Genomic DNA, 15,890 nt, shown 5'->3' with positions numbered 1-15,890 from the left:
TAAATCCCCTTAGACTTACAGAGGGCTTTGTGGCCTATTGATCATATCTCTATGATTCATATCTCAAAGGATAAACGCCATTAAGGAAGCGTATTGGCTTGGCCATAACAGCCATCGTGTGCCATTTTGGCGGCAAAAACCACTCGGTTTCAAGAGGGCCCCGGGAATTTGTTCCCTTAGACAAACATTCAACCCAGGTCTACAAGGTTCTCTTGGATGAAGCAACCCATGGCTGCCGACAAGGATCCTTCTGTCAGGTTGGGTCGACTACCTCCTTTGACTAAGTAGACCAGGGACCACGATGGCCCGGGATGACGGAACCATGGGATCTTGATCGGGCCCATCATCCATTCCCCCACCATCCGCTTTAAGTGAAAGATGGTAAAATTTCTATTTTAAATATTAAATCTTTCCAAATATCCAAACGTCCCAAATACCCAAATCCAAACCTAATTTTCAATTTCTACCAATACCTAAACCCATTGCTGCTACTATATGCTTGATACTATATATCTATGCATATAACGTATCTAATTGACGACTAGCCTTAATCGAAAGTTCTCTCTCATTATTGGGAGGGGTAATTAACTATAGGGGCTTGCGCCTATAGGAAACCAGAACTCAGATCATAAAGTCCTCACAAAATGAGGGCGAAATCTCTGGGTAGTGTCTTATCTACAAACCCATCTGCCTTCCAAAATTTACCTCGGAACTTATTCAGTTAAAACTCCCTCGCCGAATTAAAAGAGAAAAGCGAGTGGAGGCCGGGGCCGAATTTTCGGAGCCCACAAGTATATTTGGTGCCGATAGCATTTCCTGTTTCAAGTGTTTCAAAAAGGAAAAAGATAAATTAGAAATTAATGAAAGAAGTGAAGCAAGAAGAGGAGTGGAACCATTACTAATGGCGGTCGTGATAATGAATCGGTAACTGTATTGATGTTAACCAGCACTTATTTGATGTGAAAATTAAAACCGAGAAATTTGCGAAGATAGTATTGTTGATCCGGAGCTTGCAAAATCTAAGTTTGGAGTTCACACATGCTTTTATGATGAGTGCAAATAATAAATTCTATGCCTATAAGATATTGATGCCATTTACAAACTGTTTTAGTTAGAACATATCGATCTTTGATATATGTAGATGAGTGGGATAATCTGAAGCCTAATTTATTACTGAAGAATGAAATGGGATGATTATTTTGCAAAAGAATAGCTTCAATACTGGCATTGGAGGCACTTGTCCTAATAATGAATGGTTAAGTAAAATCAAATAATATTAGGCTAGGCCAGGTGCGGAGATCATTGCAAGTTTCAAGTACTTAAAGGAAGTAGAAGCAAGAATATCTCATTTAAAAGCATCCATCTTCAGTAGGTTTGTTAAGGGAGCAACAATAGAAGCATAGTTAAATATAAAGTGACGATAATATCATGTTAAACCCAAAAAAAGAATGTAATTGTCGTAATGATAAGGAATGGTCCAACTTGTGATGGCATTAAGTTTGTTAGGGTCAGTTTGCACAGTATTAGTTGAAACAATACGACCAAGGTATTCAATAGAAGTTTCACAAAATAGGCATTTGGTTAATTTTATAAAAAAAAATATTAGCCATTAAGCATTCGAACATAAAAAAAATATTATAATAAATTTATGAAGGTAGGGGTGAAAGGTTTGATTTATTAATGCTTGAAAGGTGGAAGGTGCATTTGTTAGGCCAAAAGGAATTATTAAGAATTCAAAGTGAATATCATGTGTGCAGAAAATAATTTTACGAATATCTTTTGGGTGCATTTGAACTTGATAATATCCCGAACGAAGGTCAAGCTTGGAAAATAAGGAAGAGCCATTTAATTCATCTAAAAGTTTGCCAATAGTGGGAAAAGAAATTTTATCTTTGATAGTTAAGGCATTAAGAGCTATATGGTCAACACAAAAATGCCAAGTACCATCACATTTTTTTACTAGCAAAATTGGGTTGAAAAAAGGGCTATGACTGGCAAATAATTCTTGAATTTAACATTCCAACTAACAATTGTTCCATGGAGTCTTTTTGAAAATGAGGGTAGCAGTATGAGCAGATGCTAACCGTTGCGACGATCAATTAGATGCGTAGGGATAAACCTTGTGGAGGTGAAAAATGATGTTCATAATGCCAAAATAGGGTACAAATGTGGTTGAGAAGTTTGTAGTGAGTTCAATAAGTTGATTTTCCAAGGATTTGATAGTAAGATCTACGGTTATGTCTATTGACTGAGCTTGCATAGTTAAAATTTGAAGAGAAGGTGGGTGAGAGATAATTGCCTAGAATTGATGGAAAGATATGGGATCTTACATTAATCGAGGTTCTCCATTGAGCGTTATTTGGCGGTTATGATAAGAGAATTGTATGGTAAGATTGTGATAATTATGTAAAACAGAGCCAACAAATTGCAATCATTGCTTACCAAGAACAATATCAGCACTATGAATAAATAGAACAAATAAATCTAAAGGAACATGATATTCTTACATGGTAATGGTGACTTGAGAACATTTGGATTGGTATATTTATAAATTACCATTGCCGATGGATACGTTGAAGTGTTTAATTGGTTGAGTTGAAAACCGAGTTGTTTGATGAGGTTGTCATGAATAAAATTATGAGTGTTCCCGCAATCAATTAAAATATGAACATTGTGTTGTTTAATAGCGCCGGAAAACCGAAAAGTGTGAGGGTTGAAATGGCTAAAAAAGGCATTGAGCATGATTTCACATGTAAATTCTTGGATATCAACCTCTATAGGGGATGGAGGAGGATCGTCAACAAATTTAGTTTCATCAGTGCCTAGTAGTAAATAGAATTTGTTAGACAACGCCATTGTAGCCCAAACTTAGTGTCGCAATTAAAACATAGTCCTTTATCTCTTTGATATTGAATTACAGTTGGGGTAAGTTTCTTAATAGGAAGGGTGGGTGGGTGGGTGGGTGGGTGGCTTTGTAGGTCGAAGCTGACGTGGTTGATTAGTGAAAGGTGAGGGGCTGAAAGACGTTTGGGTGGTTGGTGGTGTAATTTTGTTGGAAGAAAGAAAAAGATGTGGTTTCTGCCATCGAGAAGAAATGAAGGAAAAAATCTTGAAATTTTGATTCATGACAATGAGCCCCATTCCACGCATCTAATAGAGTGATAGGTTTGGCTAACAAAAGTTTCCTATGCAATTCTTGTTTAAGGCCAAAAATAAAATAGCTAATTAGTGTTGATTCAGGAAGCTTGGAATCTTAAAAGCTAAATTTCAAAAGCCATATGGCATATACAAGAAATGAGGAAGTTTGCTTAATCTTGAAAGATTTCCATGAAGGTCTTCATAAAGTGAAATACCAAATCCCTGTTGTAAACAAAAAACATAAATTTGGACCATGAAAGATTATGACCTTTCATTTTTAACCATTGATACAAAGTGGCGGCAGGTCCTTCAAGATGAAAACAAGCTGTGAGAAAAGAAAATACTTGCATGTTCACCAAGCACTTACACAAGTATGTGCAGTTGAAGCAAAAAGAACTTCTGACTAGAAATTAATTAAAGATGAAAGACTTCTTCAATCTGAAGAAGGGTGAAGTCAATAGATTCTGTGTTGGAATAAGTTAAAAAGAATTAAATGATTGGGCTAAAACAAGCCTATGCCGACGGGAGATGAAATGATTCATTATGAAGCAAATACAAATGTATAAATAAATAAGGAATTTGAAAATTACTTTTACCAAATATAAGTATATCCATTATCGCCAAAAAGAGCAAGAAGCCCCAAATCATCCAAGACAAATAAAAGAGAGAATAATCCAAGAGAGATAATAATGAGAGAATTAAACTTATATCGAAAATTATTTACTTTAAAAAAATCCTCAAAAAAGTATGTCACACGTGTATATAATTAGGTGATCAATTGTCCAAAGAAGTAAATGCATGGAGGGCAAGCTAAGAGGATTGAGAAGCTACAATGAAGAATTATGAGAGGTTCACAATGCTAATGAGAGGAATTCCCTACAGGATTGGTATGCTAAGGAAAAAGATTTGTTGAAGCCAAGAAAAACTGTCGAGATGAGCTTAGAAGAGCTCTTGAAAATATAAAATAATTTGAAATTGGTACCCATTAAGCTGAATTGGTATCCATTAAGCTCTCGGACACTACAGGAAAATCGCCCATTACCGACGGATTTTTCTGGCGGCTTTCCGGCGGATTTTCGATGAATTACGATGAAATATGTCGGACTAATTTTTCTACATATTTTCTGGCGGCCTTACTGGCGGATTATAATTATTATATTTTAAAGAAAAAAGTGTGGCCATTTAATAATTTTGCCTTTCCAACAAACTAGTTAGGTCTTTAAAATTTTTTTCATACTCACTTCGACTCCCACAGTAGATGAGAAGCACAGGAGGGCAGCAGGGAAGCGTCCGCGGACAAGCAGAGGGCAGTGCGGGAGGCAGCTGCGCTGGTAGGCAGGGCAGCGGGCATTCGGGTGGGCAGAAGGCAGCACAGGAGGCAGCTGGGCTAGCAGGCAAGGTAGCGAGCAGCCAGGAGGGCAGCGGGCAATACATGCTTCATTTTTTTAATTAATTTTTCTTTAATTTCCGACGGCATTATTCAGCCGGAAATAAACCGCAGGTTCTCATTTCCTATGCAGCTTTTCCCAGCGGAAAAATTTTCGACAGAAAGTCGATGGAAAACGTAATTTTCGCCGGAATTTCACATATATCCGCCGAAAAAATCCGCTGGTAATAGATGATTCTCCTGTAGTGGGAATTAGTACTGGTTAAGCTGAATATAAAAAACTTTTAATTTTAAATCTATCATTTTGTGATTTTATTAATTATTTTAACCATATTATTCTACCAATCAAATGTACCAGACGATTTGATTTCAAAATCCTTACCTATTTACACAACCTATTTAAATTCAAAAGAGTTTAATAAAATCATTTTATTTTGAAAATTTAAGGATTTTTTCAGCAGAAAAAAACTCTTCATTATAAAACTCACCTTTATAAAACCCTAATCTGAGTATAAAGTGACATACATCTCTCAATCTCATAGTTCTTTGTTTGTATTTTCAATGTAGTTGTTTTGGAATCATTTTGTGTTAAAATTACAAAGCTTGTAAAAGTTAGCAATAACCTGAGTCACCACCAAAAGTATTATCAATTTGCTAGAAAGCATTCTATAGAAAGTTTGTTAGATTTAGGCTTAGAGGTTGTGCACTTGCCTATAACTAATGTGAAGGGTATGATTTCCTTTGAAGAAGTGATTTTGAGAGGTTTTTCACCAAAGCGGAGCAAAGGCATTATTACTCAAACAAAGTGGAATCCTGAGTATGAGGAATACTTAGGTGTACATAGATCATCGAGTAGGTTGAAGCACATAAGTATCGATTGTCTCCATCTTGTTCTATAATATGGATTTATATTTATTACATGATTATTTTATCATTATTATACTTGAACTATTATATGTTCATTAAATTAGAAAATATATTTATGCTCTTGGGTTAAGTTAATTATCACTACTATTTTTAATAGTTGTATCATTATACTCTTAGCATAAATTCACATATATCAACATAATATACATTGTTGTGGCATATATACTTGGTATTTAACATGAATCATCCAATAAACTTGGATGGCCTTATCATCTTTATACTTATGTTTAGAGTTAATAACTCCCATTAGCTTAATTATAGACTAAACAACATCACTTGTTTTATTTGTAGAATTACATAAGACTGTGTCTTTTCTAATCATAGTGATTATGATTATGCATATTGTGATTAATCACATGTACACTTGCTTATATTAATATATGCACATTACATATAGATAATTTATTTCACCATTATAATTGTATCTCCTGCATATCATATTATTAATTGCTTTCTTATTATAGATTATGTATTACATTATGTGGGATTTGAATTGGGAAGAATTTCAAAAAATAATAATAAAGTGAAATCACATATACCTATGAACCAACGGAGGATTGCACTCATGATGCAGAAAACAGAGAGCCTCAGCCACCCCGGTGGCTATCTTCAATCTGGTTATCCAATCCAGTGACTGCAGCCCATCTTCTTCCAGCATGGGCTGCCGATGCAATGCCATAGAAAGATCTCCATGAGGCATGAACTTGTAAACCAAGAACTTCTCATTCTCTTTCTCCAAGCAATGCCCAATAAAAGGAACCAATTTCCCATTTAAATCCTTAGCAAACAAATCCAATTCCACAAGGTAAGCCTCTCTCCTCATCGTGAGAACATCAACCCTCTTCACAACCACAGAAACATTCTTTTTTAATATCCCAAGATAGAAATTGCCCGAATGCCCTTGCTTGATAAGATTCATGCGCCTGAAATCTGAGGTTGCCTGGGCGATCTGCTCATAGGTGAAGGACTCTCCAATTATCCCTGGCGAACTCACCAAGTGTTTGGAAGAAGACGGCAGCTCACGATCCTTAGGTGACTCTCCTTGGTTGGTACTTCGATTTTTGGATCTCTTCAAGCAACAAAGAAACAGTATAGATGCAGCAATGAGAACACCACAGCCCCCCAAAACTCCAGCCAGAATGTACCTCCATTTGTGACTACTCTTCGTATCAGATTTTGGAACGCCTTTAGATGGATCAGGAGGCACAGAGCCTTCAAATGGCCTAGCCCTCTCTTTGTAGAAATTTTCACACACAGCTAAGCTTCTCTGGTTCATTGAATCATGGAAGCAATTCGATCCCAAAAGAGCATTCCTCCTCTTGATGTCAAATGGCTCTGAACCCTCCAGGTAGTTGTTTGAGAGATCAACAGCCCTAAACCTATGGAGAAACAACCACATCCCAGATGAAAGTAATCCATAGTAAAGATTGGATGATATATTAAACACTTCTCCAGTCGCAGTCATATTCGCCGGGACCAACTCTGGAAAAACACCAGTGAGATTATTGGATGACACATCGAACAATTCCAGCTCGGAAAGCAACCATGTGGAATTCGGGAGCACCCCAATGAAGTAGTTACGACTAAGATTGACCGAGCGGAGATTAGAAGCTCCCGAGAAAAACGCCTCAGGCAGAACCCCAGCGAGAGTGTTCGAGCTGAGATCAAGCGACTCCAGCTTTGAAAGTTTGCCAAGCTGCGATGGAACGGCGCCTTCTAAGCTGTTTCCTGCGAGAGCCAGAATTTTCAATTCGGAGAGCATTCCGAACGATGGAGGAATGGTGCCGGAGAGGAGGTTGGAGGAGAGGTTAAGAAAGGAGAGATTCCGCAGAGCTGCAAGCTCCGGAGGGATCGAGCTAGAGAGCAAGTTGCCGGAGAGATCGAGGGAGGAAAGCTTGGCGATGTCTCCAAGAGTTGGTGGGATGTTACCAGTAATGGAGTTAGCAGAAAGAGAGATCACGCGGAGGCCAGTAGCGCCGCCTAGGGAGTAGGGAATGTAGCCGGAGACGGCGGCAGAGTTGAGGACGAGAACAGAGAACGAGGGCGAGAAGCCGGAGCCAAGCCAATCCGGGATCGGCCCTGGAAGTTGGAAGCCAGCCCCTACGAACCGCTCAAGGGCGGTGAGGTTGCGAACGCCATCGATGGCGAAGCGAGGGTTGAGCCGACCGAGCCGGGTGCGATGGAGACCGGTCAGGTTGAGCTCGACGACGCGCCCAGACCGGCACGCCACCCCGGTCCAGTTTGAGCACGGGTCGGTCTTCCGCGGCCAGGCTCTGGACCGGATGCCGAGCGAGGCGCGGAGGCTGTAAAGGCCGGTGAGGTCTTCCTCGGAGAGGAGGCGGTCCACCGCAACTGCCGCCGCCTGCACTACTAAAAGGAAGATTAATGAGCAAAGGAGTGACGGAGAGATCATGGCCGTTGATTAAGAAAGAGTGGACGGTGATATGGGAGGGTGGACGACCAGAACTGGGGTGATTGGTCATTTATGAGGCATGGCTGCATTAATGATAGGAGAGTTTACGTGAACTGTCAGCTGTTATTGCTTTAACGTCGGCGCTTGAGGATTTGTCCGGTGATCTTCACCACCGCCATCGCCGGCGACGGCCGGCCGAGCCATGGAGGCGGACGTTCCTTTGCAGACTAATAAAACTAATAGCCAGAAGAAGAAGTAGAAATTTATCAAGCCTCTTCATTTATCAATAGTATTTTATTTATTTATTTGCACGCCTAACCTTACGGTGATCCATGCAAAACTTTCGAGTCGTCTCATCTTAAACTGTAAAGTGTGTTTTCGCATATGTGCACTGTTGCGGGTGTAAAGTGTAAATACAAAATTTTATATATTATTTTGGTCGACACGAATGATTTGGTTCTGATTAATCATAATTTGAATCTAAATTCATGTGGTTCAAATTGATCCAAAACATAAATAAAATTCAATATCATAAAAAGTGAAATCACACGGAATATTTTTAGTTAAAAATATAATGGCAATGATTTTGACAACTTTGATTTTATTTAAATTGATTATTTGAATTCCATTTATTTTTTTCATTGATTGATTTAGTGGTTGTTTGACTGTCCAAAAAAAATATTGTGTAAATTGAATGCAATATAAAATATAAAAAGGCAACCTTTTGTGCCTTCCCTCAAACGTGTAAAAAGGCAACCTTATGCATTTTAGATAGTGGGGGCAATGTTTATATTGCTGAGGATGTTATGTGCCTTCCCTCCAATGTTAGTGTTGGTGAGAATGTTGTTGTCTTTTCTAATTTGGTTTTGCCTGTGTCTGTGCCTGTTAATTCGTTGGATGATTTGGCCTTGGTGAATGCTGATGTTCCCACGACTTCCAATCTGTTTTGTCTTGTTGCCCCTGATGTGGTGGGGTAGGGGATCCTCTGTTACTGCAGAATGACTGTGTGAATTTTAATGGTGATTTTGGCGGTGTGAATTTAGTTGCTTCTCCTTTATCTAATGTTGTTGTGGAGTCTTCTGAGGCTATTGTTGGAGGTGGTGTTAATTCTGGTGAATGTATGGTGGCTATTTCTAATTCTTTTGTTGATGTGACAGTGGACTTGATCGAGCCCCAAACGTTGGTGTATCATGTGGGAGATAATTTTGTGGTGGATGTGAGGGTTCATCTTGATTCGTTGGTGTATCATGTGGGAGGGGGGGGGTGTGGGGCTAAATTAAAATAATTTTGTTTGATGTCTCATTACGGGGGGTCTCCTTTTGGAGCCAAGAGAGGATCGAAAGATATTTAAATGAGTTTTACTCAACATTCTTTAAAATATTTTTATTTCAGCTAATTTAAGTGAATTTCAATTTCAGCTAAAATTTATCTGAGAGTTTTTAAAATAAAGTTTCAAATAAAAGTCGAAGATTTTTACTAAAACTTTTATATATATATAATAAAATATAGAAAAAAAGGAAATGTATTGATTGCATAGCATAAATCTGAATAAAAATAGAGCTTAATGATATCAGAAATCAACGATCTTTAGCTCGTTGGATTCGTCTCGTCGAGCCGCTCAGTTCGACTATAAACAAAATAAATGAACTGGATGCACCCAATTATGTTTTTGACCTCCATAGATGTTTTCGGTCTGATTTTGGACTCATTGTGATGAGAGTTCAAATTGTGTTGTTGGGTTCGTATTTTTGAGACGTTCAGTTCGACTATAAGTTTGCTGAAATCGAGTTCAAATGGTCTCGATTAATTTTTGAAGCGTGACTGATTTTTTTCTCGAGAAATACAGTGCCTCGGTCGGATCTGAATGATAATTATATCAATATTCTTAGTCTGATCAAGAGAAAAATGAGAGTATTAATTCAATTTTTCTATTCTCTTAATCGAGTATTGCATATAAGAGAAAATAATCAATCTCACTTAAAAATGTACAAGCTTTTTTTTTTTGGGGGGGGGGAATAAAATTTACAAAGGCTTTGCTCTTCTTGTCTGCTAGGTGGTATTGCTGAAGACACCAATTGAATTTTTTTTTTTATGGGGGGCACGTGCCCCCCTTGGACCCCCCTTCCCTCCGCCACTGCCAATTACTAAGCCCTCATATTGATTTCACATTGTATTTTCTATTGCTTTATTGACATTTGCTACATTAATTGCCTCTTGTACTTCTTTTTTGGTTTAATATATATTTGAATTTTGTTAAAAAAAAAAGTGGAGAGCCATTCTTTTATGATAAATTATCTACACACAGTATACTTTGATAAATTCAATGTTTTGAATTTTAATATTTAAGTCAAATAAAATTAAATAATTTATTAAAATATAATAACTAATTTGTGCCAAAATATTTGTGACAGTAGAGAAATTGATAGTTTAATGCCTTTCTTAACATTACATAAAAATTCAACACACACAGATAAGAGAAGAGTGCAATAATTGTAAGAGACGCTAGAGTTTTATGTGAAAGTGAAATATCATAGGTTCTAACCTTGCTTAAATGATTCAGCTAGTATTTGTTATCGATTACAAATAATATTATTTCTCGTAATTAGGTAACGTGCTTTCAAATATGTTTCAATTGATTGATTTGGGCTCTTTCAGATTCAAATTGTACCACTTTTAGTATCGTTTGATTTGTCTTGTCGGTACATTTAGTTCAATCACAAGTTTGTTAAAATATTGTCTTGTCGGTACATTCTTTTCTTTGGAGATCTTGATGTTGGGAAGAAATTACACATGTTGTCTTGGGAAGAGGTTTGCAAGCCTAAAACTTATGGGGGTCTGGGTTTGCCTTCTATGCAAGCTTTGCAATTTGCTTACAACTGTTCGGTTATTCTCAGAATGTATAATTCGGACTCTGCTCTTTCTAAATGGCTAGTATATAGATACAACTCACCTTGGAAGCCGCCCCTTAGCTTGGCTTCTACTTTCTGGAAATCTGTATGTGCTACTGCTGTTGCTTCTAGACAAAAATTCAAATTCAAAATTCATAATAAAAGCCCCATCTCCTTTTTTTGGGATCACTGGCTTAATAATGATTCTATCCTTGATAGACCTCAAGGTAATGCTTGGTATCAAACCTCTAATTTAAACACGTTGGTATCCTCTTTCATTACTAATGGTGCCTGGACTCTTCCTGTATGCTTGCCTGCATGGCTATTAAATGAGATTTCTGCTATTCCTATAGTAGATTGCAACACTGACTGTTTAATCTATGATGGAAAAGCTTCTTCTAAATCTGGTAGATTTGGAAGCTTTGTGTTTGAATATTATTGTTCCTTGTCCCCCTGTAATTGGGACAAATTTATCTGGCATCCTCATCATTCTTTGAGGTTTTCCTGTTTCTCATGGCTTGCTCTTAAAGGTGGTTTGAAATCTGCTGATGCTCTGAAAAAAAGATAGATCTTGGTTCCTGAAATCTGTAGTCTTTGCAATGTTAACATGGAAAGTATTAATCACTTATTCTTTGAATGTCAATATTCATTTGATGTGATTAATCACACTATACATGATACCAAAAGACTTCTACTTAGACCTACAATTTTGCATCTTTTTGAATGGATTGAGGAAGTTTATAGTAACAATGGTCTTCTCAAAAATCTTTACCTTCTTTTTGTGAGCTGCTCTCTATATTTTATTTGGAAAGAAAGAAATAGTAGAAGATTTGGTTATGTGTTTAACAGCAGCTCTTCTACCTCGACTCTTATTAAAAGTGCGGTGTTTGACAAAGTGGGGAAATGGAAAGCTGTTTCTTCTTTACTTTGCAGCTTATAAGGGCTGTAGGAGGCTACCTGTCTGTTTCTGTTGCTGTTGTTGTCTGTTTCAGCTGGTTCGGGTCCTGGTAGATTATCCTGGAATTGCTGGATGACTTTTCTGAGAATTTTGTGTTCTCTTTTTTGGCTGTGGCGGCTCTCCTGGGCTGGTTGTGCTGGAAGTGCTCGATTTTCTGGGTTGCAAAATTAAAGCCATAGACCGGACGATGATGACAGTTTTTTGTTATCCCTCGGACGGTCTATATTTTTGGCAACCAGGGATATAAGGATATTGTCGGATTGGTATAGCTTTTGGTTTTTTCTGAGTCCATAGGTTCTATGGTTTTAATTTTCCACTTGTGGACTTTAGGTTTTTTGTTAGTGCTGTTCTACAATGTTTTTATTTGATGTTATGAGAGTTTGCTCCCCTTTGTTTGGAGCATTTTTGTCTCTGCATCTCTCTTTTCTCCCTTGTAATAGTTGTTATTTTTCATGCTTTTAATATACGGGCCAAGCCCAAATTTTCCCCCAAAAAAAAGTTTGTTAAAATTAAAGTTCAGAAAATCTTGAATCTAATTTCAGAATTTTTCAATCTAAATATGTATTGAAATTTGTGTTCAAGCAAAATGATTTCTAATGATTTATTAATAATAAATCAAATAATTTAATAGTTTAATTATATTTGATGAATTACATAATAATTTAATTATATTCATTAATAATATATAATACGTGAAATTAAATATATTTTAAAAATTCAACCTTAAATATTTCAACAATTTTTTTTCATAAAAAATTATATAATGAAAGAAGTCAAATTTCATTCAAATAAAATGATTGAGTATGCACTATGCACATACCACGTGTCCTTCCACAATTTAAAAAATATTTTGTTTATTCAACCTTTTATTCATTAAATTTATATTTTTAATTGAGGAGAAGGAAATAATAAGTACTATCAAAACAATAATGCAACAATTGAAATAATACAGTGATAAGTAATTAATTACAGTCTCAAATTTTTATTTACATCAAATGTTGGGTGGTCTTCTTGATAAATCAACATTCATCATTTATTTTGGACGAAATCTGTTATTTTCTAAAATAATTTTTTTAATGCAAAAACTTTTTTATCTAAAAAAATTTGTATTAAAAAATTATTTTATATTAAGAATATTGTTCCAAACGAAACTTAAATTTGTTGTGCCAAAATAAAACAAGAGTCAAACTATAAGAGTTAAGAGGTTTAAATATTTATTTCAAGCTCTGAATTTCTGGCAATAAATCTTTTGATATATTTTATTAATTATTTTAGTCAAAATAAATAGCATTTTTAATTATTTTTAAAGAAAATTGTAATATAAGCTCATTGGCTATATTAAATATTCATTAACAAACTTAAAAGTGAATCGAAAGAATAGCCAGTAGAGAATGATAAATTATTCTGTGTTGTCACCTGTTGGTGTTCAGAGACGAATTAGGAAGTGTCACGTCATTTTTTTTATGAATAAGTTTAAGAACTTTAGAATTAATTATTCTCTATGAATAATAAAAATAGTATAATCATTATAGTGTTGTCCAAAAGGTTATTTTTAATTCCTTAATTATACGATTGAAGGACTACATGCGGAAAAATAATAATAGCATATGATTAGGTAGTTACAAATTATTAAAAATATTTGGCTCTAATTACTTACGTCAATGATAAGTACTCTTGACAATGTCTCTCATTAGAGTGTCTCAGGGAGTGTCCTGAGTGATTATCTTAGACGAATACTTTATAGGTAGACACCATTGATAAGTTTATTTGAGTTGGAGACTAGCATGACTAATAAAGTTTCGTATAATAAACTTCTAACAAACTGTTTTTAAATCCAGTTAAATGCACATTAAGTGAAATATTTAAAAATTTAGAGCGATGGACGTGACTTACTGAGATATGTTGGCTCACACATATTATGCATTATGTTTGCAAGTTAGAGAATGGGAAAAGAGCCCATTAAGTAATAGAGTATCCGAGATTTGATATGTTTGTGTCTGAAAAGATATTTGTTGATGTTTTTTACAATTATGATTTTATATTTAATTATTTTATTTCAGTTTGTAACTGTGTACTATAGTATATAAATATTTGTATTTAGATGTTATCAAAAAATTATCTTGATCGGGCACGAATCTAGAGGCAAAATCAAGTTGGAAACTTCAAAAATTAAATACGGGATCATCTGAACTCCGATTTCAGCAAACTTACAGTCAAAACTGAGCGTCTCAGAAATACGAACCCAATGACACCAAATTCAACTCAATCCGAGTCCAAATCAAGGACCCGAAGCTTTGTTGGAAGGTTCGAACCTTAATTTGGGTTACCAAACGGTTTTCAAACATGATGTGCTTATAGTCAGATCGAGCGGCTCGACGAGAAAAATCTAACAAACTCAAGATCGTCGAATTCAGACATCATTAAGACATTCGATTGTCTGACAAACGACACATGATCAAGGGATTCAATCATTCAATATCAGTCGTCCATCCAACCACTCCTCATTTACCCCTGATCTCTCATCTATTTACGAGTCTTTCCACTCTCAGAAAACTATTAATAGCCCCTCATTTTCTCTTAAGAGGGGACCCAAGCAAGAAGAAGAAGATGAGAAGGATATGAGGGAAAAAACTCCTCCTCAACCACCGCCAGAATTCTTCCCGACGCCCGAGTGATGCCAGAATTTCGCCCGATGCCCAAGTGACGTCGGTATTCTGCCCAAGTGACGCCAGAATTCTGCCCGACGCCCAAGTGACGCCTGAACTCTGCCCGATCTCCAATAACTCTGGAGTTTTGCCCGAATACCATCTAACGCCGGAGTTCTCCCCGTCCGCCGATTGAATTCAGACTTCTATCCAACGACGGACCTCCGCTCGTCCCCAGATTTCTACCTGACATCGGACTTCTGCCTGGTGTTGGATTTTTGTAGAACGTCTATATGTTGCTGAATTTTCAGTTCATTGATGGACTTCTACCTAACACGATCTTTCCAACCTCCATCGTCAGTACAGTCCTTTGGACTTACGTCGCCCACCGACTACAGTCCTTCCGACCTCTATCGCCTGCCTACTACAGTCCTTCTGACTTACATCGTCTACTGACTACAGTCCTTCCGACCTTGGTCGCCCGTCCACTACAATCCTTTTGACTTACGTCGCCCACCGACTACTGTCCTTTCGACCTCCGTCGCCCTTCGACTACTGTCATTCTGACTTACGTCGCCCACCGACTATAGTCCTTCTGACCTCTATCGCCCGCCGACTACGATCCTGCCAACTTACGTAGACAATCGACTACGGTCCTTCCGACCGAACAAACACGTCAACAGTGACTCTTTATATTCTTATTATGTACTTCATATAATGTACATCAAGCTAAGGCCTTCCCCCTAAGGAAGGGCCTCAATTGTAATCAACTGCAAATAATAGTGGATTCATTCTAACTGGGCTAGGCCCCGTGGTTTTTCTCCATTTTCAGGGATTTTCCACGTAAAAACCTTGGTGTCTCCTATAAATGCAACACCCTATCTCTTTATTTGATTGTGTGCCAGATTTTCATACAATGCTAAGACGTTAAACTTTATATTTCTCTACCACCGCGAATACTCCTAGACACAACATGTATATACATTTTGATGATGGAAGACGATAAATTTGTGGATGATTTTATTTTTTTTTACTAATTGAAAGTTAATTAGAACTTTTATTGTCTATTTCAAAGTTTAAATTGAAGAAATCAAAAAAGTTTCCCAGAACTTTGATCTTTGGCTACACTATTCCAATTCAGCACAATATAACATATCTATCTGTGGGTTATATCGAATTAGGTTGTGACATTATGTTTCAGAGAAAACAAGTAAAAAATTCGTAAAATCTGATTTATATAAACATCTTGAAGCTGGTTTAGAAAATTGACATGCAGGATATTCCTTTGGTGTTATTGCATGATGGAAAGAGCAATCAAATAAAGTAATGCATTTTATCAATAATTCCTATTGATATTCTAGCAAATTCAATTAGCACAATGCCATCTCAATCAACATTTAGTACAAGGGAAAAAGGTTGTTGCCACCTACCAATTCAAATTGGGTATTAAAACGGTTCAAGCTCTCATATGTAGCTCAAATTGAGTTTGTCCACACTACAACTTAAAATGAAGTACAAATGTAATGATTTGTTA

At 36.7% G+C, this 15,890-nt stretch overlaps 1 protein-coding gene across 1 annotated transcript in view; it reads right to left on the bottom strand.

Moving 5' to 3' along the window:
• The window catches only part of LOC110095448 (probable LRR receptor-like serine/threonine-protein kinase At2g16250), a 21,568-nt gene extending 13,446 nt beyond the window's left edge, over positions 1-8,122 (bottom strand). The window contains exon 1 of the mRNA XM_020820990.2: positions 5,992-8,122. Coding sequence (XP_020676649.1) covers positions 5,992-7,865 — 1,874 coding nt within the window. The 5' untranslated portion in view covers positions 7,866-8,122. The remainder of the gene's footprint in view (positions 1-5,991) is intronic.
• Positions 8,123-15,890: the final 7,768 nt, after the last annotated feature.

This window comes from Dendrobium catenatum, unplaced genomic scaffold (assembly GCF_001605985.2).
Source record: "Dendrobium catenatum unplaced genomic scaffold, ASM160598v2 fragScaff_scaffold_370, whole genome shotgun sequence".
In the NCBI taxonomy this organism is placed as follows: Eukaryota; Viridiplantae; Streptophyta; class Magnoliopsida; order Asparagales; family Orchidaceae; genus Dendrobium; species Dendrobium catenatum.
This window is presented reverse-complemented; position numbering and strand designations above follow the sequence as displayed.